The sequence below is a fragment of the Salvelinus alpinus genome, chromosome 15, assembly GCF_045679555.1.
Source record: "Salvelinus alpinus chromosome 15, SLU_Salpinus.1, whole genome shotgun sequence".
Lineage (NCBI taxonomy): Eukaryota > Metazoa > Chordata > Actinopteri > Salmoniformes > Salmonidae > Salvelinus > Salvelinus alpinus.
Genome location: NC_092100.1, coordinates 42,059,891 through 42,084,281, shown reverse-complemented (window position 1 = coordinate 42,084,281; position 24,391 = coordinate 42,059,891). Strand labels below are relative to the sequence as shown.

At 43.9% G+C, this 24,391-nt stretch overlaps 1 protein-coding gene across 1 annotated transcript in view; it reads left to right on the top strand.

The window, feature by feature from the left end:
- The first annotated feature begins 467 nt into the window (after positions 1–467).
- LOC139540110 (CD44 antigen-like) overlaps positions 468–24,391 on the top strand; it is a 36,108-nt gene continuing 12,184 nt past the window's right edge. The window contains exon 1 of the mRNA XM_071343685.1: positions 468–865. Coding sequence (XP_071199786.1) covers positions 799–865 — 67 coding nt within the window. The 5' untranslated portion in view covers positions 468–798. The remainder of the gene's footprint in view (positions 866–24,391) is intronic.

Here is a 24,391-nt window from a genome sequence, read left to right as displayed (position 1 = left end):
TGACTTCTCATTGGCCACTGATCTATAATATGAATATGGCCGAAATCCATCTAGTCGTTTGACCTATTAGTTACAATGGAAAAGAGACTAGGATAGGGAAGGTCTTGAGAAAAAGCCCATGGTAAGTGACACTATGTCATCGGATGACATAGTGTCACTGTATCATGGCAGTTGTTGAGATTGGGAAGAGAAGGGGGAGAGCGAGTGAGAGAGGTTTACTGGAGAAAAATGAGATTAAATGAAAGCAGAGCAAGGAGTGAACAAAAGACCAGATGCACTCAGAAACTGTTGCTGTCAGAGACAGAATTTAAGAAAGCTAGAAGAGGGAGAGAAGAACAGGGGATAGTCAGCAAAACACAAGAGAGGGGCACCTTCCGAGCTAATAAAAAATAAAAAAACAAACAGTGACAGGAAGGAGAAAAGAGAGTGTGAGAGAGAAAAAGAGAGAGGCTGCACAAGGTAGGGAAGGAGGGGGGGAGGAAGCAAGAGAGGGAGAAGCAGAAGGGTGTGTACACACCGGCACCACCCTCTTCCCCCTTCTGCCTGTGTGTCACTAAGCTCTGAAACCCTCTCTCACACACAGAATATAAAAAAGTTGGCCAAAGTCTGTCTCAGCTCCAATAGCTACCAGACACCCAAAACAACCTCTCTCTCTTTTTATCGCTCTCTCTCTCTCACACACACACACACCACCCCTCACTCCTGGCACAGAGAAGACAGGACCACTGGAGAGACCATACACACCTCCTCCTCCTCCTCCAGTCACTCACCCAGCCATCGCCAGACGCTAAGCCCAGGATGTGGACTTTGCTCTTGGGGGTCACCTTTGGATTACTGGCCTCCTCCAGGTCGGAACCGGCTCAAGGTGAGGGCACTGGATCTCTCTCTGCTCAGCGGATGCCTCTTTGTCTGGGGCTTTTTTCCTCTGGTTTCAGCCTGGAAACACTCTCCTTTGTTGGTGGATTTTATGGCTAGACAGTTGATGAGCATGAATAGTGTGTATATTTGTGTGTAAGGAGAGAGAACGATAGGCTGGGGCAGTGCCAAATGGATGTGTAGACGCTGGTAAAGCAATGTGCGCTAGGCTACACTAGCTTACGTCTGGCAGTCTGAGACTCATGACAGCACAGACACAAAGGAGACAGTGCTTGTGCTCTCTCACACACACACACTCAGACACACACTTACCGGAGAGTGTGTTAGGGAAAACGATGAGCCCATTCCGGGCAGCTGCTCTTTTCTCATGCTTTCAGACAGTTATCTTGGTATTGTATTGCCACTGTAGCCTTCAGAAAGCATCTATCTGCTCTTCATTCAATGTGAGGGTACGAAAGAGCTCTACTCATTGTCTGACCACAGCTTAGGGATATGTCGATGTGCTTTAATGCTAATTTTCTAATTCAAAGGAAAAAAATCATAAATTCCTCTGCCTCTCTTTCTCTTAAATTTTCTTTGGCTTTCGCTCCCTCATGCTTTCAGTGAGGGATCTTGATTGGATGTATGTCAAAGGGGCATCTTTTTGAGGAGGGGAAGTTGGTGCTGAATCAAACAGGTCTGGCTTAGTCTCGCTCTCTTTGACTTGGCTGGGTGGGGGGAGGGGAGGGGTATCACTGTGCCTCCTCTCTGGCTCTGTGCCATTATACAGCTATTAATATGAACGGTTTAAAGACAAACAAGAGAGGAGGTATAAGGTAGTTTGTGTGTGTGTGTTGTATGTGTTTAAAGGTTTAGAAACAAAGGGGTGTGTGCTCACATTTCCCCATGTGTTCCTACTGTATATTTGTTTGCCCAATGGTTTAAGCTTAGGGCATGCAGTGTTGTAAGAAACTGATAGCTGTGTGTGCGTGTGTCTATGTGCGTGTGTGTGTGTGCGCGCACGCGCGTGTGTGTTAACAGTAATTGGGTGTCTGGCGAATGCAGTCCTGGGGTGGTTACAGCTCGTCCTACCCTGGCCTTGTCTTTGAACCCTAAATGGGCTGCAGTCTTTCCTCCTAAAGCACATCATTAACAGCAGGACTCAAGGACATGTGTTTCGTCCAGACATCCATGTAAACCAAGATCCTATTAATGGAAGCTTTTTACAATGGCTCTCGCATTACTGTGGATCCAGTCCACATGTGGTTCTGTAAATGTCCAAGGCAATAGGAGGTACCTTGAAATGTGACCTTCAGAAAATGTTTTGCTCTCCTACCCATTCTGGTTAATGACGCCTCCTATTGGATCCACTTTTAAAAAATAATGTTCTGCTTTAGACACACTCACTCGCAAACACACACAAAAAAACATTCATGCAACATCCATGTTATAGAAATATTATGATGGCTGTTCTCATCGCTAGGTTGTTTGCTCAGGGTGACTTGGCTAGTGGCCAGCTTTACTCCGCTCCTCAGAGCATGTTAGACAAGCCCTGTAAGATCAGATCCTGGCTAAAGGAATGCACAGGGCCAGATCAGGCTGTGTCCGTCCAGGCTGGACACACACGCACACACACACCATCGAGGCCAGCCGGCCCCCAGTCTGTGTGCATGTATTGGCTCCCCTGGCGTAACTGCCCCTCCCGTACCTGTGGGTGTCACATTTCAAGTTGAGGGTCGGTGAGAGGCCCCTGTGGACCAGGACTAGGGCCTCACAAAGAGGGCTTGTGCCCATGCAAGCTGGGAGTACTGTCACCTGCCATCTGATCTGCATGGACACGTGCTTGACCCTTGTACTACCCTCCTCTAGCTTTCTCTACCAACCAACCACCCGTAGGTGTCACAGCCTGGCCATCACTAAATTCAGCAATTGCTTCTCTTCCCTTTTCATTGAGTTTCAGCCTCATCCCCCTCTCCAGTGCTTTTGGTGGCCCCCTTCTCTCAGTCAGAAGCTGATCTGCATTTGAACTGTATTTCAGCCCTACTGTATCTCCCAGAACGTTGTTAAACCAATTAATTACGCTGTAAAGCCTCTCTGTGAGTCTCAGGCTCGCTGGTAGCAAGGCTGTACCCCCGGCCCTACATTCTCTTCCCTGATCATATACACTGCAGTCTTTGTAGCCCAGGCAAAGCTTCTCCAAAGGCCTCTCTTTGTAATGTATACAGATCCTTAATGCATGAGGCAAGCCCAGCCATCTCTAACCCCACCCCCCCAAATCTCCAACCAGACTACATTTTGTAATTGGTACCAATACAGCGGCTGTAGCTAAGTGTATTTTTCTATGGCATTTCTGTGAGCTTTCACTGCGAGTCGGTAATCATGTAATAACTCAAATGTTTTCTCAATTTGGATGTAAGAGGTGGGAGCTGAAAGTCTTTGAAAGACATAATGGTGAAAATGAACGGTCACTGAGATTTGAGAAGCAGAACCTCTTCATGCCAAGCCTTCAAAAAAGTAAGAGAAGAAGAAAGGCGGAATAAGGGAGGGTCGGAGAAAGGTTGAGGAGAGGGAGAGAAAAAGAGAGTCCTTCAGGTGACTTTGCTTTGGTGAGTTTTGTGTGAGGGGATCTCATGTTTCTCCTGTACCACTGGTCTATTGGCTCTGTGGATCTTGTGACCAGCAGAGTGAGGGCTAGCCACAACATACATGCTGACAGCACCGTCTTCTACTGAGAGAGAGATTAACAGAAAGAACATGGTACACAAGATCAATGTCACACTGATGTTGCCAGAGTTTGTGAGAAATGTACACTCTTAGAAAAAGGGTTCCAACAGGATTCTTTGCGGAAGGAACCATTTTCTTTGAAAGAACCCTTTTTGGAAGACGAGGGTTCTTTGTAAGGCAAAGGGTTCTACCTAGAATCTTTGTCATCCTAAGAACCGTTTTTTTTTGTATGACTGGGTTCTTTGATATTCTTTGGGAGGCCAGAATGATTATTTGGAAGGCAAAAAGGGTTCTGCATAGAACCCTTCTGAATCTGAATAAGCTTTTTTATTGTAAATATGTTTCTTTCTTTTAAATAGTGCCTGAGCATTAGTCAGTGTTTAAACTTTACCATAAGGAGTTTGAATAATCTGATCCATTTAAAAAGATAGGTGTGAGAATGGTTTAAACTGTACCTACTATATATGGGAATATTTTTGCATTTATTTGGTATGTCCTTAAAAAAAATGATATATACAGTACAGACATATTTGATATTTGAGAGAGAGAGATGCATCAGAGAAATTCAGACAGGTGGGAAAGAGCTGTTTGGCTTTCAAGTTTGATAAGACAGCTAGGAGAGCACAAACTGCAAATTGACTAATGTGTGTGGTGGTGGTTGCCAGTGTACAGTGTTTACTAGAGTGTGTGGTGTAATATACTGTGTATAGCAATAGGAGAGAGAGGAGCCTTTCTCTTCCAGTCAGAGCACCTGGAGGTTCTGGCATGCGCTAAAAGCTCCCTTTTCTCCTAGCTAGCAGCCTCTGTATATCCAGACCCTCTGTGGTCTCTGGCCCTTTCAACTCCATTAACTGACAATAGCAGCTTTTCTAGAGTCACTGCCTTGGAATAGCAGGATCTTGGAGTGACAAAGCAGCACATGGCCACTCTCCCTGCATGCTAATGGTAACACCTCTGAATCATGGGTTCCCTCTCTTTTCAGTCGTCCAAACGCTGTGTTCACTTTGATCCACTCTGGGCAGGTCTGTGATGCCAGGGGTTGTTTTTCTCAAGTTTAGAGACATTGTGGTGTGTGTGGGTATGTTTGTGTGGTTGGGGAGGGGTTTGTGGTTGTGAGTGTGTGCATGTGTCTCTGTGCCCAACCGTCACTAATGGTAAAGTAACTTCCTGTTCAACTTCCTGCCTCTGCTAGGACTCTAGTGTACACCAAAGGGCTGGGCCAGGCAGCTAAACTGATGCCCTAAACATGTGTTTACTTTCTAAATGTGATACATCATCAGTTAACTTCTAATTGGTCCCAATCCCGGATCCGGGAGCACCCCCATCAGTAAAAAAGCTGACTAGCATAGCCTAGCATAGCGTCACAAGTAAATACTAGCATCTAAATATCATTAAATCACAAGTCCAAGACACCAGATGAAAGATACACATCTTGTGAATCCAGCCATCATTTCAGATTTCTTAAAATGTTTTACAGGGAAGACACAATATGTAAATCTATTAGCTAACCACGATTGCAAAAGACACAACTTTTTTTCTCCACCATTTTTTCCCTGCATAGGTGGCTATCACAATTTCGACCAAATAAAGATATAAATAGCCACTAACCAAGAAACAACTTCATCAGATGACAGTCTGATAACATATTTATTGTATAGCATATGTTTTGTTAGAACAATGTGCATATTTCAGGTATAAATCACAGTTCTACATTGCAGCTGCAATCTGAAATAGTGCCGAAGCAGCCAGAATAATTACAGAGACCAACGTCAAATACCTAAATACTCATCATAAAACTTTTCTGAAAAATACACAGCGTACAGCAATTGAAAGACCAACATCTTGTGAATCCAGCCAATATTTCAGATTTTTTAAGTGTTTTACAGCGAAAACACAATATAGCATTATATTAGCTTACCACAACAGCCAGAAACACAAGCCGTTTACCAGCAGCAAAGGTTAGCGATTCTAAAAAACCAGCAAAATCTATATAATTTATGACTAACCTACATATACTTCATCAGATGACAGTCCTGTAACATCATATTACACAATGCATATAGGATTTGTTCGAAAATGTGCATATTTAGTGGCACAAATCGTGGTTATACAATGTGATTAGTAGCAACATTTCAGGCAATCTGGCCGGCGCCATCTTGGAGAGGCACCTAATCTAATCGATAACTAATCGTAAACTTGAATAAAAAATACAGGTTGGACAGCAAATGAAAGATGCATTAGTTCTTAACTTTTACTGCCTCAGAAACCCGGATCCGGGAGCACCCCCCACCCCCCACACACTGATTAGCATAGATAGCATAGCTTCAGAAGTAGATAGTAGCATCTAAATATCATTAAATCACAAGTCCAAGACACCAGATGAAAGATACAGATCTTGTGAATAAAGCCACCATTTCAGATTTTTAAAATGTTTTACAGGGAAGACAAAATATGTAAATCTATTAGCTAAACACGTTAGCAAAATACACCACTATTCTAACTCCATCAGTTTCTTACTCCTTCAGGTGCTATCACCAATTCGGCTCAACTAAGATATTGATAGCCAATAACCTATAAAAAAAACCATCAGATGACAGTCTGATAACATATTCATGGTATAGGATAGTTTTTGTTAGAAAAAAGTGCATATTTCAGGTAGAAATCACAGTTTACAATTGCACCGACCATCACAAATCCACTAGAATTACTAGATAGAGCAACGTGTATGACCAATTTACTCATCATAAAACATTTCATAAAAATAGACAAAGCATAGCAATGGAAAGACCCAGTTCTTGTGATTTCAGACCATATTTCAGATTTTCTAAGCGTTTTTCAGCGAAAACACAATAAATCGATAAGTTAGCATACTACATGTTCCAACGTTACCAGAGCATCGATTCCAGCCAAAGAGCGCTATAACGTAACCACCGCCAAAAGATATTAATTTTTTCACTAACCTTCTCAGAATTCTTCCGATGACACTCCTGTAACATCATTTTACAACATACATATACAGTTTGTTCGAAAAGGTGCATATTTAGCCATACAAAACCGTGGTTACACAATGAAAATACTAGGAAATCAAGCCTCAATATGTCTGACGTCATCTATCAGAGTGATCTAGTTTAATTAAAAGCTAATCATATACTTGACTAAAAAATACAGGGTTGACAGGAATCGAAAGACAAATTAGTTCTTAATGCAACCGCTGATTTACATTTTTAAAATTATCCTTACTTTTCAATACAGGGTTGGCCAAGTGAAGCTATACCAAACAAAATGGCGATGTATGCGTTTAAAATATTTCGACAGAAACACGGTTTATCATATTAAATATTGCTTACTTTGAGCTGATCTTCCATCATATTCTTGGGCAATGTATCCTTTCTATGTTATAAACGTCTTTTGGTCGATAGATGTCCTCTGTCCTTCGAAATGTCCATCACCAACGACCGACACCCTAAAGCGTGTCCAAACTTTCAGAGTGCACGACAAAGAAATTCCTCAAAATCGCACTAAACGGATATAAATTGATATAAAACGGTTAAAATTCACTACATTATGATGTTTTTAACAACTATAACGACTGAAAACATGACCGGAGAAATACTGCTGGTTAGAAAACGATTTGGAACGAGGCAGGTCCGATGGCCTTCACGCTTGAGGCGCACGTTGAGAAAGAGGGGTCTCTGTACATTTTTGTCATTTATAATGGCTGTGAACGTCCCATAGACTTCATTGAAAACGTGATGACGTACAGACACCCAGAGGAAGACGTAGGTAGTGTCGGTTTCTTCATAGCATTCACTGTGGCCTTATAAACAGACCCCAGATCAGAGGTAAAAATTTCTGAAATCTGAACCCTGTCATGAAAAGTGCTGTAGAAATTGTTCTGTACCACTCAGAGACAAAATTTCAACTCCTATAGAAACTATAGACTGTTTTCTATCCAATAATAACAATAATATGCATATTGTACGATCAAGAATTGAGTACGAGGCAGTTTAATTTGGAAATGTAAAAAAAAAAATAATGCTAACAGCTCCCCCTATTGACAAAAGGTTAATGCAACCGCTGTGTTAGATTTTTAAAATGAACGTTACTCGACATACAGCGTGCGTTACAGCGAGACCATGCCGAAATTAATGGCGGACTAATAATTTTACATTCTTCCACAGAAATACGAATTAACATCATAAATAGCTCTTACCTTTTGATGAGCTTCCATCAGAATCTTGGGCAAGTGGTCCTTTGTCCAGAACAATCGTCTTTTGGTTGAAAGATGTCCTCTACTCCTGTAGAATTAGCTGCTAACGCCAGCGATGTACCGGAGAGGTGCCCAACTTGCGAAAACGCCTGACAAAGAAACTCCAGAAAATCTCAATCAACTGATATAAACTGCTATAAGTTGGTTTAAATTAACTACCTTATGAAGTTTTTAAGACAAAAAACAAATTAAATCAGAGCCGGAGATATAGAACTGCTAAACCGAAAGCTTTTCAGGACGCCATGCTGGTGTCCCTGCTGCGTCAGGCCCCGCGTCGAAAAGGTTGGTCTTTCCGTTCCAAGAGGATTTATACTCCCCCAGATGGTGCTATCCACTCCATTCAAAGTCTCACCGCTTACTGACATCTAGGGGAAGGCGTATGCAGTGCATGTAGCCCCATAGCTTACAAGGGAATTTATAAACCGACCCTGGAACAGAGACCTCGATTTCAGACTTCTCACTTCCTCACAGGAAAATTGCTCCAACTCGAGTTCTGTTTAACTCACAGATATAATTCAAACGGTTTTAGAAACTAGAGAGTGTTTTCTATCCAATAGTAATAATAATATGCATATTGTACGAGCAAGAATTGAGTACGAGGCAGTTTAATTTGGGAACGAAATTCCTACAAAGTGTAAACAGCACCCCCTATTGAGAACGTACCGGGTTGATAAGGGAACTGCTGTGAGTGCATTGACTCTCCACAACTCTGTGCTGTGGGTGGCAAAGAAAACTGCAGTCAGACAGGTAGAAGATCTAAGCCAACTATTATACGCTCACCTATCCACTCCGACCAACCACCCTACTTTTTTTTTTGTTGCCTTAATTAGCCATCTGTCTCATGTAACCATACTAAATGTAAGATATCATAATTTACTGAACAAAATATAAACGCATGTAAATGTTGGTCCCAATTTTTTTTTCCATTAGCACAAGAAGCTTATTTCTCTCAAATTTTGTGCACAATTTTGTTTACAGCCCTGTTAGTGAGCATTTTTCCTTTGCCAAGATAATCCATCCAATTGACAGGTGTGGCATATCAAGAAGCTGATTCAACAGCATGATCATTACACAGGTGCACCTTGTTCTGGGGACAATAAAAGGCCACTCTAAAATGTGAATTTTTGTCACATAACACAATGCCACAGATGTTTTAAAGGAAGCGTGCAATTGGCATCCTGACTGCAGGAATGAGCTGTTGCCAGAGAATGGAATTCCCTACCATGAGCCGCCTCCAACGTCGTTTTGGAGAATTTGACAGTACTTCCAACCGGCCTCACAACCGCAGACCATGTGTAACCATGCTAGCCCAGGACCTCTACATCCGGCTTCTTCACCTGCGGAATTGTCTGAGACCATCCACCCAGACAGCTGATAAAACTGTGGGTTTGCACAAGCTGTCAGAAACCGTCTCAGGGATTCTCAACTGCATACTCGTTGCCCTTGCCTTGACCTGACTGCAGTTCGACGACGTAACCGACTTCATTGGGCAAATGGTCACCTTCGATGGCCGCTGGAGAAGTGTGCTCTTCACGGATGAATCCTGGTTTCAACTGTACCGGGCAGATGGCAGACGTCGTGTGGGCAAGCGGTTTGCTGATGTCAATGTTGTGAAAAGAGTGCCCCATGGTGGCGGTGGGGTTATGGTATGGGCACTTATAAGCAACGGACAGCGAACCAATAGCATTTTATCAATGGCAATTTGAATGTACAGAGATAGCATGAGGAGATCCTGAGAACCATTGTCGTGCCATTCATCCGCCGCCATCACCTAATGTTTCAACATAATATTACACGGCCCCATGTCGCAAGGATCTGTACACAATTCCTGGAAGTTGAAAACATCCCAGTTCTTCCATGGCTTGCATACTCACCAGAGACCTCATTGAGCATGTTTGGGATGCTCTGGATCAACGTGTATGACAGCGTGTTTCAGTTCCCGCCAATATCCAGCAACATCGCACAGCCATTGAAAAGGAGTGGGACAACATTCCACAGGCCACAATCAACAGCCTGATCAACTCTATGCGAAGGAGATGTGTTGCGCTGCATGAGGCAGCACTGCATGATCTACACCCCTTCTTTTCTTGTTTTACATATCTTTGACTAACAGATGCATATCCGTATTCACAGTCATGTGAAATCCATAGATTAGCGCCAAATTTATTTATTTCAATTGACTGATTTCCTGTAACTCAGTAAAACATTTTGAAAATGTTGCATTTATATTTTTGTTAAGTGTAATTTGAGTGTTTACTATGTTTACTATGTTGCGTGTAGTCTATGAGACCAGTCTGAACTGTCAGATACACAAGTCAAATCATTGAGACATCAAAACAGACAGCTGTAAAATAATGAAGACAGCTAGGTTTCCATCCAATTGACGATAGATTTTCAGGCAAATATTTTTTTATCCACATAAAAACTAAATGCAAATCTTGCCAGCATGTTTCCATAAAAATAACTTTTGCTGTTAAATTCCCATTTACCGAATAAAACATACAAGTAAAATTGGTTTCCATCGCATTTTTAACTCTTCTGATCATTTTGTCACAAATATTTTGCATGTTATATATTTTGAAATTGCCCACTCCATTCTTGGCACGGGTGCTCTAGCCAACAGCTCGCCGATACAGTTTGGGTAGGCTAACTACACGATGAGATTATTATGGACAAAAGAGCAATATTATTTTCAGTTGTGAAAAGGCAGCTAAGCTGTAATGGGTATGCTAGGAGTCGAGAAGCAAGTAAAGGGAGTGAATTTAATAATAAATGAAACAAGGAACAAAACAAGAAACACGAGTAGCGTACAGACATATAACACAGGAACAGAATCAACAACACCTGGGAAAAGAACCAAAGCGTGACAGATATAGGGGAGGTAATCAGGAAGGTGATGGAGTCCAGGTGAGTCTCATGAGGCACAGGTGCACGTAACGATGGTGGCAGGTGTGCGTAATAATAAGTAAACTGGTGACAACGAGCGCCAGAGAGGGGGAGCGGGAGTAGATATGACAGTACCCCCTCCCTGACACGCGGATCAAGCCACAGCTGAAGGTCGCAGGAACCTGTCGAGCCAGCTGAGGCGCGGCAACCTGTCTAGCCAGCTGAGGCGGGGGAACCTGTCGAACCAGCTGAGGCGGGGGAACCTGTCGAGCCAGCTGAGGCGGGGGAACCTGTCGAGCCAGCTGAGGCGGGGGAACCTGTCGAGCCAGATGAGGCGCGGGAGACTGACAAGCCGGCTGAGACCTGAGAGCCTAATGAGCCGGATGAGGCCTGGGACCCTGACGAGCCGGCTGAGGCCTGGGAGCCTGATGAGCCAACCGAGGCTTGAGAACCTGTTTAGTGAGCTGAGGCATGGAAGCCTGACGAGCTAGCTAAGGCATCCCCAGTAGCTTCGGCAATGGAAGCCTGACGAGCCAATCGAGGCTTGAGAACCTATCGAAACAGCTGAGGCATGGAAGCCTGACGAGCTAGCTGAGGCATCCCCGGTTGCTTCAGCAGCCTTCCTTGGACCCGACGTCACCAGTAAAAATAAATCCCTGTCGCTTCCCTTTGGTGAGGCGTTATTCTGTAACGGGTACACTAGGAGTCGGGAAGCAAGCACAGGGAGTGAATTTAATAATAAATTAAACATGGAACAAAACAAGAACCACAAGTAGCGTACTGACATATAACACAGGAATAGAATCAATAACACCTGGGAAAAGAACCAAAGAGTGACAGATATAGGGGAGGTAATCAGGAAGGTGATGGAGTCCAGGTGAGTCTCATGAGGCACAGGTGCACGTAACGATGGTGGCAGGTGTGCGTAATAATAAGTAAACTGGTGACAACGAGCGCCAGAGAGGGGGAGCGGGAGTAGATATGACAGTACCCCCTCCCTGACACGCGGATCAAGCCACAGCTGAAGGTCGCAGGAACCTGTCGAGCCAGCTGAGGCGCGGGAACCTGTCGAGCCAGCTGAGGCGGGGGAACCTGTCGAGCCAGCTGAGGCGGGGGAACCTGTCGAGCCAGCTGAGGCGGGGGAACCTGTCGAGCCAGATGAGGCGCGGGAGACTGACAAGCCGGCTGAGACCTGAGAGCCTAATGAGCCGGATGAGGCCTGGGACCCTGACGAGCCGGCTGAGGCCTGGGAGCCTGATGAGCCAACCGAGGCTTGAGAACCTGTTTAGTGAGCTGAGGCATGGAAGCCTGACGAGCTAGCTAAGGCATCCCCAGTAGCTTCGGCAATGGAAGCCTGACGAGCCAATCGAGGCTTGAGAACCTATCGAAACAGCTGAGGCATGGAAGCCTGACGAGCTAGCTGAGGCATCCCCGGTTGCTTCAGCAGCCTTCCTTGGACCCGACGTCACCAGTAAAAATAAATCCCTGTTGCTTCCCTTTGGTGAGGCGTTATTCTGTAACGGGTACACTAGGAGTCGGGAAGCAAGCACAGGGAGTGAATTTAATAATAAATTAAACATGGAACAAAACAAGAACCACAAGTAGCGTACTGACATATAACACAGGAATAGAATCAATAACACCTGGGAAAAGAACCAAAGAGTGACAGATATAGGGGAGGTAATCAGGAAGGTGATGGAGTCCAGGTGAGTCTCATGAGGCACAGGTGCACGTAACGATGGTGGCAGGTGTGCGTAATAATAAGTAAACTGGTGACAACGAGCACCAGAGAGGGGGAGCGGGAGTAGATATGACAGTACCCCCTCCCTGACACGCGGATCAAGCCACAGCTGAAGGTCGCAGGAACCTGTCGAGCCAGCTGAGGCGCGGGAACCTGTCGAGCCAGCTGAGGCGGGGGAACCTGTCGAGCCAGCTGAGGTGGGGGAACCTGTCGAGCCAGCTGAAGCGGGGGAACCTGTCGAGCCAGCTGAGGCGGGGGAACCTGTCGAGCCAGCTGAGGCGGGGGAACCTGTCGAACCAGATGAGGCGCGGGAGACTGACAAGCCGGCTGAGACCTGAGAGCCTAATGAGCCGGATGAGGCCTGGGACCCTGACGAGCCGGCTGAGGCCTGGGAGCCTGATGAGCCAACCGAGGCTTGAGAACCTGTTTAGTGAGCTGAGGCATGGAAGCCTGACGAGCTAGCTAAGGCATCCCCAGTAGCTTCGGCAATGGAAGCCTGACGAGCCAATCGAGGCTTGAGAACCTATCGAAACAGCTGAGGCATGGAAGCCTGACGAGCTAGCTGAGGCATCCCCGGTTGCTTCAGCAGCCTTCCTTGGACCCGACGTCACCAGTAAAAATAAATCCCTGTTGCTTCCCTTTGGTGAGGCGTTATTCTGTAACGGGTACACTAGGAGTCGGGAAGCAAGCACAGGGAGTGAATTTAATAATAAATTAAACATGGAACAAAACAAGAACCACAAGTAGCGTACTGACATATAACACAGGAATAGAATCAATAACACCTGGGAAAAGAACCAAAGAGTGACAGATATAGGGGAGGTAATCAGGAAGGTGATGGAGTCCAGGTGAGTCTCATGAGGCACAGGTGCACGTAACGATGGTGGCAGGTGTGCGTAATAATAAGTAAACTGGTGACAACGAGCGCCAGAGAGGGGGAGCGGGAGTAGATATGACAGTACCCCCTCCCTGACACGCGGATCAAGCCACAGCTGAAGGTCGCAGGAACCTGTCGAGCCAGCTGAGGCGCGGGAACCTGTCGAGCCAGCTGAGGCGGGGGAACCTGTCGAGCCAGCTGAGGCGGGGGAACCTGTCGAGCCAGCTGAAGCGGGGGAACCTGTCGAGCCAGCTGAGGCGGGGGAACCTGTCGAGCCAGCTGAGGCGGGGGAACCTGTCGAACCAGATGAGGCGCGGGAGACTGACAAGCCGGCTGAGACCTGAGAGCCTAATGAGCCGGATGAGGCCTGGGAGCCTGACGAGCCGGCTGAGGCCTGGGAGCCTGATGAGCCAACCGAGGCTTGAGAACCTGTTTAGTGAGCTGAGGCATGGAAGCCTGACGAGCTAGCTAAGGCATCCCCAGTAGCTTCGGCAATGGAAGCCTGACGAGCCAATCGAGGCTTGAGAACCTATCGAAACAGCTGAGGCATGGAAGCCTGACGAGCTAGCTGAGGCATCCCCGGTTGCTTCAGCAGCCTTCCTTGGACCCGACGTCACCAGTAAAAATAAATCCCTGTTGCTTCCCTTTGGTGAGGCGTTATTCTGTAACGGGTACACTAGGAGTCGGGAAGCAAGCACAGGGAGTGAATTTAATAATAAATTAAACATGGAACAAAACAAGAACCACAAGTAGCGTATATAACACAGGAATAGAATCAATAACACCTGGGAAAAGAACCAAAGAGTGACAGATATAGGGGAGGTAATCAGGAAGGTGATGGAGTCCAGGTGAGTCTCATGAGGCACAGGTGCACGTAACGATGGTGGCAGGTGTACGTAATAATGAGTAAACTGGCAACAATTAGCGCCAGAGAGGGGGAGCGGGAGTAGACGTGACATAAGCATCAAGCTCATCACCATGCATTTTCACCAATACTTTCTCCTAATAAACTGCATGCTTTCCCGAGTCATAGTGGGAGGACCACAAAACAAATAAACGCGTTAATAATAAGTTTACTTAAATAAGTTTACTTCGATATGAAGGCTATTATATCAACATTTGTTTATAAAGGTGTTTCCACCACCATTTCTCACATAATAAATTTTACAGACACAAAAATATCCCACCTTATCTAGCGTATTTTGTAAAGTTTACCAGAAATGTACGGTTTCCATCAGGCCTGTAGTAAAAAAATTAAAATATTCTACATGTACTTTGGTTGCATACAAAGGTCGGATGGAAACCTGGTTACTGAGACGATTTTTCTCTGGTATAGTAATTTGTCAGTAATTTAACAACATCAATTCAGCTGATGTTTATTTTTCTGTGTTATCTTGAGTTCATGGACAAATTCTGTGACATTAGTGCTAGGTACGAACTCGGACCCAGGTGAGAGAACCACAGCAGGCAGAGGTAATGGTAAATCCAGAATATTTACTTAAGGTCTTCAAAGCAAAACAACAAAGCAAGGGCACACGAGAACACTGAACAAAACATGAGACCTGAGCAACTGGCCCTGTCCACAGAGGATCCTAAATAGCCATCCAGCAGGTGATCCCAATAAGCCCAATCAGGGTCACCTGGATACTAGATGTAACCCAAGGGTGTTCTCCAGTGACAACCTCAGCTAGTACCCTCAAGGGAGAAAACCTGACCTGTGACAAATTCAGGCCTACATTTCAAAACCAACTATTAAAGTGGCCAAGGCTGCAATCCAAACAAGTTATTTCAACCCCCTCAGCCCTCGTGCTAGCCACTTTCCCCAGGGAATCCCTGTCGAAACCGGATGCAGTTTGATTGTCATCTTAAATGGAGGTCCAATTCACAAACGTTGCCCCCTCGGCCCTCGATTTAGCTCGAGGGAACGAGTGAAGAATTTTGATCACTTCTGGGGTAGATTCAGTATGAGCCACAATTCAATGCAAACTGTAGTCACTTGTCAAACTCCGGTCACTGCGAAGTGTCACATTTTATCAACAGGTCTGTATTTTGGGCATGTCAGACAAAATTATCATGATAGCCTGCTATAAATTATATATACAATACCGTTCAAAAGTTTGGGGTCACTTAGACATTTCCTTGTTTTTGAAAGAAAAACACATTTTTTTGACCATTAAAATAACATCAAATTGATCAGAAATACAGTGTAGACATTGTTAATGTTGGAAATGATTATTGTAGCTGGAAACTGCAAATTTTTTATGGAATATCTACATAGTTATCAGCAACCATCATTCCTGTGTTCCAATGGCACGTTGTGTTAGCTAATCCAAGTTTATCATTTTAAAAGGCTAATTTATGATTAGAAAACCCTTTTGCAATTATGCTAGCACTGATGATCTTCTTGGCCTTCCTGCGGCAACGGGTGTTGTAGGTGTCTTGGAAGGCAGGCAGTGTGGACCCAATGGTGTGTTCGGCTGAGCGTACCACCCTCTTTAGCGCCTTGCGGTCCGCGGCGGTGGTGTAGCCGTAACAGGGTGTGATGCAGCCCGACAGTATGCTGTCGATGGTGCTCCTGTAGAACACTGTGAGGGCTCTCGGGGACAGACCACATTTCTTCAGCATTCTGAGTTTGAAGAGTCACTGTCATGCCTTCTCCACCATGGTGTCCGTGTGATTTCACAATTTCAGCTCCTCAGAGATGTGCAAGCCAAGAAACTTTTTGACCTTCTCCACAGCGGCCCAGTTGATAAGGATGGAATGCTCGACCTGCTTCCTCTTGAAGTTCACAATCAGCTCCTTTGTTTTGCTGAAGTTCCGTTTTTTTACCTGACACCATGCCATCAGACTGCCTACCTCCTCCCAGTAGGTCATCTCATCATTGTTGGCATTTAGGCCTACTACTGTCATCAGCAAACTTGATGATAGAGTTGGAACTGTGTGAGGCCACACAGTCGTGGGTATACTGGGAGTAAAGGAGGGGACTGAGGATGCACCCTTGTGGTGCCCCTGTGTTGAGAATCAGTGTCGAGGAATTAATGTTGCTTATCTTCACCACTTGGGAGGGGGCCCGTCAGGAAGTCCAGGACCAAGTTGCATAAGGAGCAGTTCAGTCCCAGGGCTGTGAGCTTTATGGTGAGCTTAGAGGGCACTGTGGTATTGAAGGCCAAGCTGTAGTTGATGAAGAGCATTCTCACATATGTATTCCTTTTGTCCAGGTGGGTGAGGGAAGTGTGCAGTGCAATAGAGATTGCGTCGTCTGTGGATCTGTCAGGGCGGTAGGTGAATTGTAGCGCCAAACCCATGAGAAGAGAGAGATGGAGAGAGGCAGGTTCGGACAGAGATAGATGTAGACAGGTATTGAAGCAGGTGGCTCAGCACTAGGGGGACCCATTGCTTTCGTGGTCCTTCTTATCCATGTACACTGATCGTCATGGCCTGTTGCTCTGCCAGTGCCCAACACTCTGGAGACACAACACAATTCTCACTTTCGCAACTGATGTTTGTGCCTGTCGCCATGGTAATCCTATATCAACAAGTACCATGGAGATAGAATATCTGGGGTGAGATATCCTGTGTGCACATGATGTTAATGCTTTTGCAGTCTGTAGACTAAAAGGCCTGACACTCTAAGAATATTGATGTTACAGTATGTGGAGGGAGAACAAACTTTAAACTGAATAATTCAATGTCCATTGATGATCAAAGCTGTGTATAGCCAAACCCATGAGAAGAGTGATAGATGGAGGGAGAGAGAGATAGGTTCAGACAGAGATAGATGAAGACAGGCATTGAAGCGAGCGGCTCAGCCCTACGGACCTCACTCTTGACATCCCTCTTGTCCCTACACACTTATCCTCTTGGCCTGTTATTCTGCTAGTGCCCAACACCCTGGAGACAAAAGACAAAACACAATGCTCGATTGAACCACATCTTTCGCAACTGATGTTTGTCTCTGTCGCCATGGTAATCATGTATCAGCAAGCACCATAGGATAGGATATCTGGGGTGAGATTTCCAATGTGAGTGTGTGTGCGTGTTCATGATGTTCATGCTTTTGCAGTCTATAGACATATTGATGTAATATTTCTATCCATTTTATCCTGACTATCTTTACAAACTTCCTCAGAAGGTGAATATATGTACTGTTCCCAAGTACTCTGAAGGCCCTTTTCTGGAGGTGAAATCACAACCGCACTGTGAAATAACTCTTGCACTTGACTTCTTTCTGAGCACTGACTTTGCTGATTGAAGAAAATGTATAAGAGCGTGTGCTAAATGACGAAAATATAAATGTAAAAAAAGCCTCCGTTCAAAAGTTTGGGGCCACTTAGAAAATATCCTTGTTTTTGAAAGAAAAACACGTTTTTTTGTCCATTAAAATAACATCAAATTGATCAGAAATAGAGTGTAGACATTGTTCATGTTGTAAATGACTCTTGTAGCTGGAAACGGCAGATTTTGTATGGAATATCTACATAGGCGTACAGAGGCCCATTATCAGCAAACATCACTCCTGTGTTCCGATTGCACGTTGTGTTAGCTAATCAAAGATTATAATTTTAAAAGACTAATTGATCATTAGAAAACCCTTTTGCAATTATGTTAGCTCAGCTGAAAACTGTTGTCCTGATTAAAGAAGCAATTAAGCTGGCCTTCTTTAGAGTAGTTGAGTATCTGGAACATCAGCATTTGTGGGTTCGATTACAGGCTCAAAATGGCCAGAAACAAAGAACTTTCTTCTGAAACTCGTCAGTCTATTCTTGTTCTGAGAAATGAAGGCTATTCCATGCGAGAAATTGCCAAGAAACTGAAGATCTCGTACAACGCTGTGTTCTACTCCCTGCACAGAACAGCTCAAACTGGCTCTAACCAGAATAGAAAGAGTAGTGGGAGGCCCCGGTGCACAACTGAGCAAGAGAACAAGTACATTAGAGGGTCTAGTTTGAGAAACAGACGCTTCACAAGTCCTCAACTGGCAGCTTCATTAAATAGTACCTGCAAAACACCAGTCTCAATGTCAACTGTGAAGAGGCGACTCCGGGATGTTGGCCTTCTAGGCAGAGTTCCTCTGTCCAGTGTCTGTGTTCTTTTGCCCATCTTCATCTTTTCTTTTTATTGGCCAGTCTGAGATATGGCTTTTCCTTTGCAACTCTGCCTAGAAGGCCAGCATCCCGGAGTCGCCTCTTCACTGTTGACATTGAGACTGGTGTTTTGCGGGTACTATTTAATGAAGTTGCCAGTTGAGTACTTGTGAGGCGTGTGAAACTAAGCACCTGACCTGACAAGAGCAAAGGGTCACCACAGAGACAAGGTAGAGACATGGCAATTCCCACTCGGCTGCCCCAATACTGTAGTTTCCATTTCTCATTTCGGTATGTCACAAGACTATATGATTGTGTCACAGAATAGATTCTCACCCAGATGCAAATGTGCTGTTCACCATTTTAGGAACTGACTGTGGAAAAGTGATCGGAAGCCTCCCTTAGTGTGAAATATGATAATGATTATGTTTGTTGCTGTGTGTGTGTTGCTATGTGTGTGTTTCTGTGTGTGTGCTTCTGTGTTTGTGTGTGGGCGTGCCACATCCTGTTAATTTGCAGTTCAACCCGTTCATTTCTGCCAGAAGATAGTTCCGTAGAACTCTCCCTTTTATCCAATGAGATAGTGTTGTTGTACTATAAAATGAGGGGCACATCAGAGAAATGTTAGCCATATTGTATTTAAACAATTGGTTACATAATCTCATCTAGTTAACCTCTTGACGCACGGATCCCTTTAGCGGGATAATTTTCGTAAACAACCGCTGAATTGCAGAGCGCCAAATTAAAAAGAAATACTACAAATATTTATAATCATGAAATCACAAGTGAAATATACCAAAACACAGCTTAGCTTGTTGTTAAGGGTGTTGTTGTAATTGCAGTTTTTAATAAGTTGTGTTTAGGAAAGTTTTAACTCTATGTTTCTCTGAGGTACAGGCCAAAGAACAGGGCATGTTTGCAGAAGGAGTGAAGTCATGTTTAAATCCTTGACCTTTTATACTCATGGAAATTGGCCTATGTGGATCGGGCTAAATTGAAATGTTTCTTAAAGAAGAATATTAAAAGTATACGCATAAGCATCGTAGAAATTTAAAGGGAACATTTTGGAGATTATGAAAAAATTATTACACCAAAGTTGAGGGCACAACAGTTCACCTGACACCAGACTGACACCAGACTGAATCCAAACATTACACTGTTTGTCACATTTGTTGTTAATGAAATCTGAAAATACTCTGGATACATTCAGTAACATGATACAAATATTACTGGAAAATCTGGGATAGATGCAAGTTGCAACAAAAACGGCCCATTTTAAATTGCAATCTGGGTCAGGTAGTCATCATTTGAAAGCTTGTTCTATTACCAACATGACTACCTAAGTTATAAAATATGATCTTACAATGTCAGGCTTTCACAAGGCAATTCCGAGAAACAGTTTGTCATTTTGGTGCGCATACCCACTGTGCACACACTGGTTGAATCAAAGTTGTTTCCACGTCATTTCAATTAAATTATGTTGAACCAACATGAAATAGACCTTGAACTGACGTCTGTGCCCAGTGGGTATATTCAAATGCATGATATATTTTGGTGAGTGTTCTGTGGCAAATTTTTGTCACAATAGACAAACATAGGTTCAGAACAACCCAGGGTATGACGCAACGTCATCTTGTAACCCTATCAGACCCGAGGCCCTAGCAAAAATTGGCTTTTCATTCTTTCTTTTACCTGTATATCCAGTGCTTATATTTAGCCTCACATTGAAGTGTTTCACCATTTTCTTTTCAGGACAACCTGAGTTACAAGTATAAAACAACACAATTTGACATAAACAGTTGCATTCATGAGTTATATTGACAAATGTCAAAATAGAATTGTCAGCCAAGGCAAAAACCTGATAAAAAAGGAATTTATATGAATGCTGTAAGTACAGAAAATGTTGCTTAGTGGAAAATTAATATCCAACTAGTGATAATTGTTTGCAGTTTGTGACAGCAACTATGTAAACTATTATAGACACGATGTCCTGGGATTTCCTGTGATTTTCTATGCAGAAGAACCACTCACCTTCTAACGACTCTAGTGTAGCTTGTGAACGTCATTGAGCAAAAACTCTAACGGCGTGTCCGTTAGAGTCTCAGCTTTTCAATAGTTTGTAGCTCAAACCATTCTGACTCTACGACATTTTTGTAAAAAAGACCCAGCCCATGGCCTCTTTGGGATCCTCCATTGTCTCACAAACACCGATCTAGGTCAGCCCCTGTTAATCACACAGACCAATTGTACAACCCAGAAGTCTGTAGCTCAAACACACAATGTTTAAACAGGGTTAGAAGTCCTAAGTCACACTGGCGAGACAGTGGGACTAATATAACTTATGACATCAAAGCAGTATGACATTGTTTGGCTTGCTTGTATGACATTAAAGTGATATTTATAATAATCCTCAACGTCTCATCTTTCAAAACACATTGAGTCCTCTTAATTTGCAGCATTTCCCTCACTCAGACAAAAAAAAAAATTGCCCAATTAGTGGGTTCTTTAACAAGGTACTGAGTAAAGAGTCTGAATACTTATGTAAATGTCATATTTACGTTTTTCATTTTTAACAAACTAGCAAACATTTCTGAAAACCTGTTTCTACTTTGTCATTATGGGGTATTGTGTGCAGATTTATGAGGGGGAAAAAACAGTTTAATACATTTTAGAAGAAGGCTGTAACCCGAACAAAAAGTGGAAAAAGTCAAGGGGTTTAAATACATTCCGAAGGCACTGTATACTATAGTAATCACTGTAGTGTTTTTGTTTTTTTACATTACCGTAGTATTCACTGAAGTGTTTTTGCTGTCTGTATAATACCTAAATAATAATGCCCAAGGGGGTGTGGTAAATGGCAAATACACTCTGCCATGACTAAGGGCTGTTCGTAAGCATGACACAAGGTGAATAGCCATATACCACAAACCCCCGAGGTGCCTTATTGCTATTATAAACCAACGTAATTAGAAGAGTAAAAATGAATTGTTTGTCATAACCGTGGTATACGGTCTGATATACCACGGCTGTCAGCCAATCACGGACAAACTGAAATGGTCCACCCACACAGACAGCGTGGTGAAGAAGGCGCAACAGCTCCTCTTCAACCTCAGAAGGCTGAAGACATTTGGCTTGTCACCAAAAACACTCACAAACATTTACAGATGCACAATCGAGAGCATCCTGTCGGGCTGTATCACTTCCTGATACGGCAACTGCTCCGCCCACAACCGTAAGGCTCTCCAGAGGGTAGTGAGGTCTGCACAACGCATCACCGGTGGCAAACTACCTGCCCTCCAGGACACCTACACCACCCGATGTCACGGAAAGGCCAAAAAGATCAAGGACAACAACCACCCGAGCCACTGCCTGTTCACCCCGCTATCATCCAGAAGGCGAGGTCAGTACAGGTACATTAAAGCTGGGACCGAGAGACTGAAAAACAGCTTCTATCTCAAGGCCATCAGACTGTTAAACAGACATCACTAACATTGAGTGGCTGCTGCCAACAAACTGACTCAAATCTCTAGCCACTTTAACAATTAAAAAATGGGTGTAATAAATGTATCACTAGTCATTTTAAACAATGCCACTTTATATAGTGTTTACATACCCTACATTACTCATCTCATATGTATATACTGTACTCTATACCATACTGCATCCTGCCTATGCCGGTCGGCCATCCCTCACCAATATGTACAAATTCTTATTAATTCCTTTACACTTGTGTGTATAAGGTAGTTGTTGTGAAATTGTTAGATTACTTGTTAGATATTACTGCATGGTCGGAACTAGAAGCACAAGCATTTCACTACACTCGCATTAACATCTGCTAACCATGTGTATGTGACCAATAAAATTTGATTTGATTTGATTTAAACAGCATTCAGGGCTTGATCCCTCAGTGTATAGTACACTCCAATCTCATCATTAAGCTGGAGGCCCTGGGTTTCAACCCCGCCCTGTTCGATTGGGTCCTGGATTTCCTGACGGGCCACCCCCAGGTGGTGAAGGTAGGGAACAACATCTCCACTTCGCTGATCTTCAACACTGGGGCCCCACAAGGGTGGGTGCTCAGCCCCCTCCTGTACTCCCTGTTCACCCCTGACTGTGTGGCCATGCACGCCTCCAACTCGATCATCAAGTTTGCAGACGACGGGTCTCCTAAGTTGCGCAGTGGTCTAAGGCACTGCATCGCATCACAGTGCTAGCTGTGCCACTAGAGATTCTGGGTTCGAGTCCAGGCTCGGTCGCAGCCGGCCTCGACCTGGAGACCCATGGGGCGGCACACAATTAGCCCAGCGTTGTCCGGGTTAGAGGAGGGTGGCAGGGATGTCCTTGTCCCATAGCGCACCAGCGACTCCTGTGGCAGGCCACTCGGAGTGTGGTGTCAAGAAAATAACTTCATACTCAATGTCATCAAAACAAAGGAGATGATCGTGGACTTCAGGAAACAGCAGAGGGAGCACCCCCCTATCCACATCGATGGGACAGCAGTGGAGAAAGTGGAAAGTTTTAAGTTCCTCTGCGTACACATCACGGACAAACTGAAATGGTCCACCCACACAGACAGTGTGGTGAAGAAGGCACAGAAGGGACAGCGCCTCTCAAACTCAGGAGGCTGAAGAAATGTGACTTGTCACCTAAAACCCTCACAAACTTTTACAGATGCGCAACTGGTGACCTAGAAGCCGGAGAGGGAGCACACATGACACATAGGTTAATGTGATTAGCATGAGGTTGTAAGTAAGAAAAACATTTCCCATGACATAGACATAGCTGATATGGGCAGAAAGCTTAAATTATTGTTAATCTAACTGCACTGTCCAATTGACAGTAGCTATTACAGTGAAAGGATATCGTACTATTGTTTGAGGAGAGTGCACAATTATGAACTTGAAAATGTATTATTAAACCAATTAGGCACATTTGGGCAGTCTTGATACAACATTTTGAACAGAAATACAATGATTCATTGGATCAGTCTAAAACTTTGCACATACACTGCTGCAATCTAGTGGCCAAAATCAAAATTGCGCCTGGGCTAGAATAATACATTATGGCCTTTCTCTTTCAAAGATGATGGTACAAAAAAACAAGAAAAAAACGCATGCTTTTTTCTTTGTATCATCTTTTACCAGATCTAATGTGTTATATTCTCCGACATTAATTTCACAATTCCACAAACTTCAAAGTGTTTCCTTTTAAATGATATCAAGAATATGCATATCCTTGCTTCAGGTCATGAGATACAGGCAGTTAGATTTGGGTGTGTCATTTTAGATGAACATTTTAAAAAGGGTCAGATCCTTAAGTGGTTTTAAATCCTACTGGGCACAGACGTCATTCAAAGTCTATTCCACGTTGGTTCAACATAATTTAATTTAAATGATGTGGAAACAACATTGATTCAACCAGTGTATTGTGTGTATTGTTGTGAAATGATTAGATATTACTTGTTAGATATTTCTGCACTGTTGGAGCTAGAAACACAAGCATTTTGCTACACCCGCAATAACATCTGCAAATACGTGTATGTGACCAATACAATTTGATTTGATTTGTGTGCCCTGTGGTGTGTTTCTCATGTCTGTTATACATTTGTTAACCCAAAATTGTGATACAAATTCTAACTTTATTGCAAATACCACTGGGAAATGAATTTGTTTCACCCATCTGTTTTATTTGTCACCAGTTGATCTTGTGTCTAGTACGTTGTGTGAAACTGACCACCTGACCTGCCAAGAGAAAAGGGAAAATTGTGATGGAAACTTGATTGTGAATACCAAATGTATTGCAAATGCCAGTGGGAAATGAATTTGTTTGACCCATCTGTTTTGTTTGTCACCAGTTGGGCTTGTGCCTAGTTAGGTGTGTGTAACTGACCACCTAACCTGACAAGAGCAATGCCTCGTTATTTTTTGACATATTGAAAAGTAACCTTTCTTCCA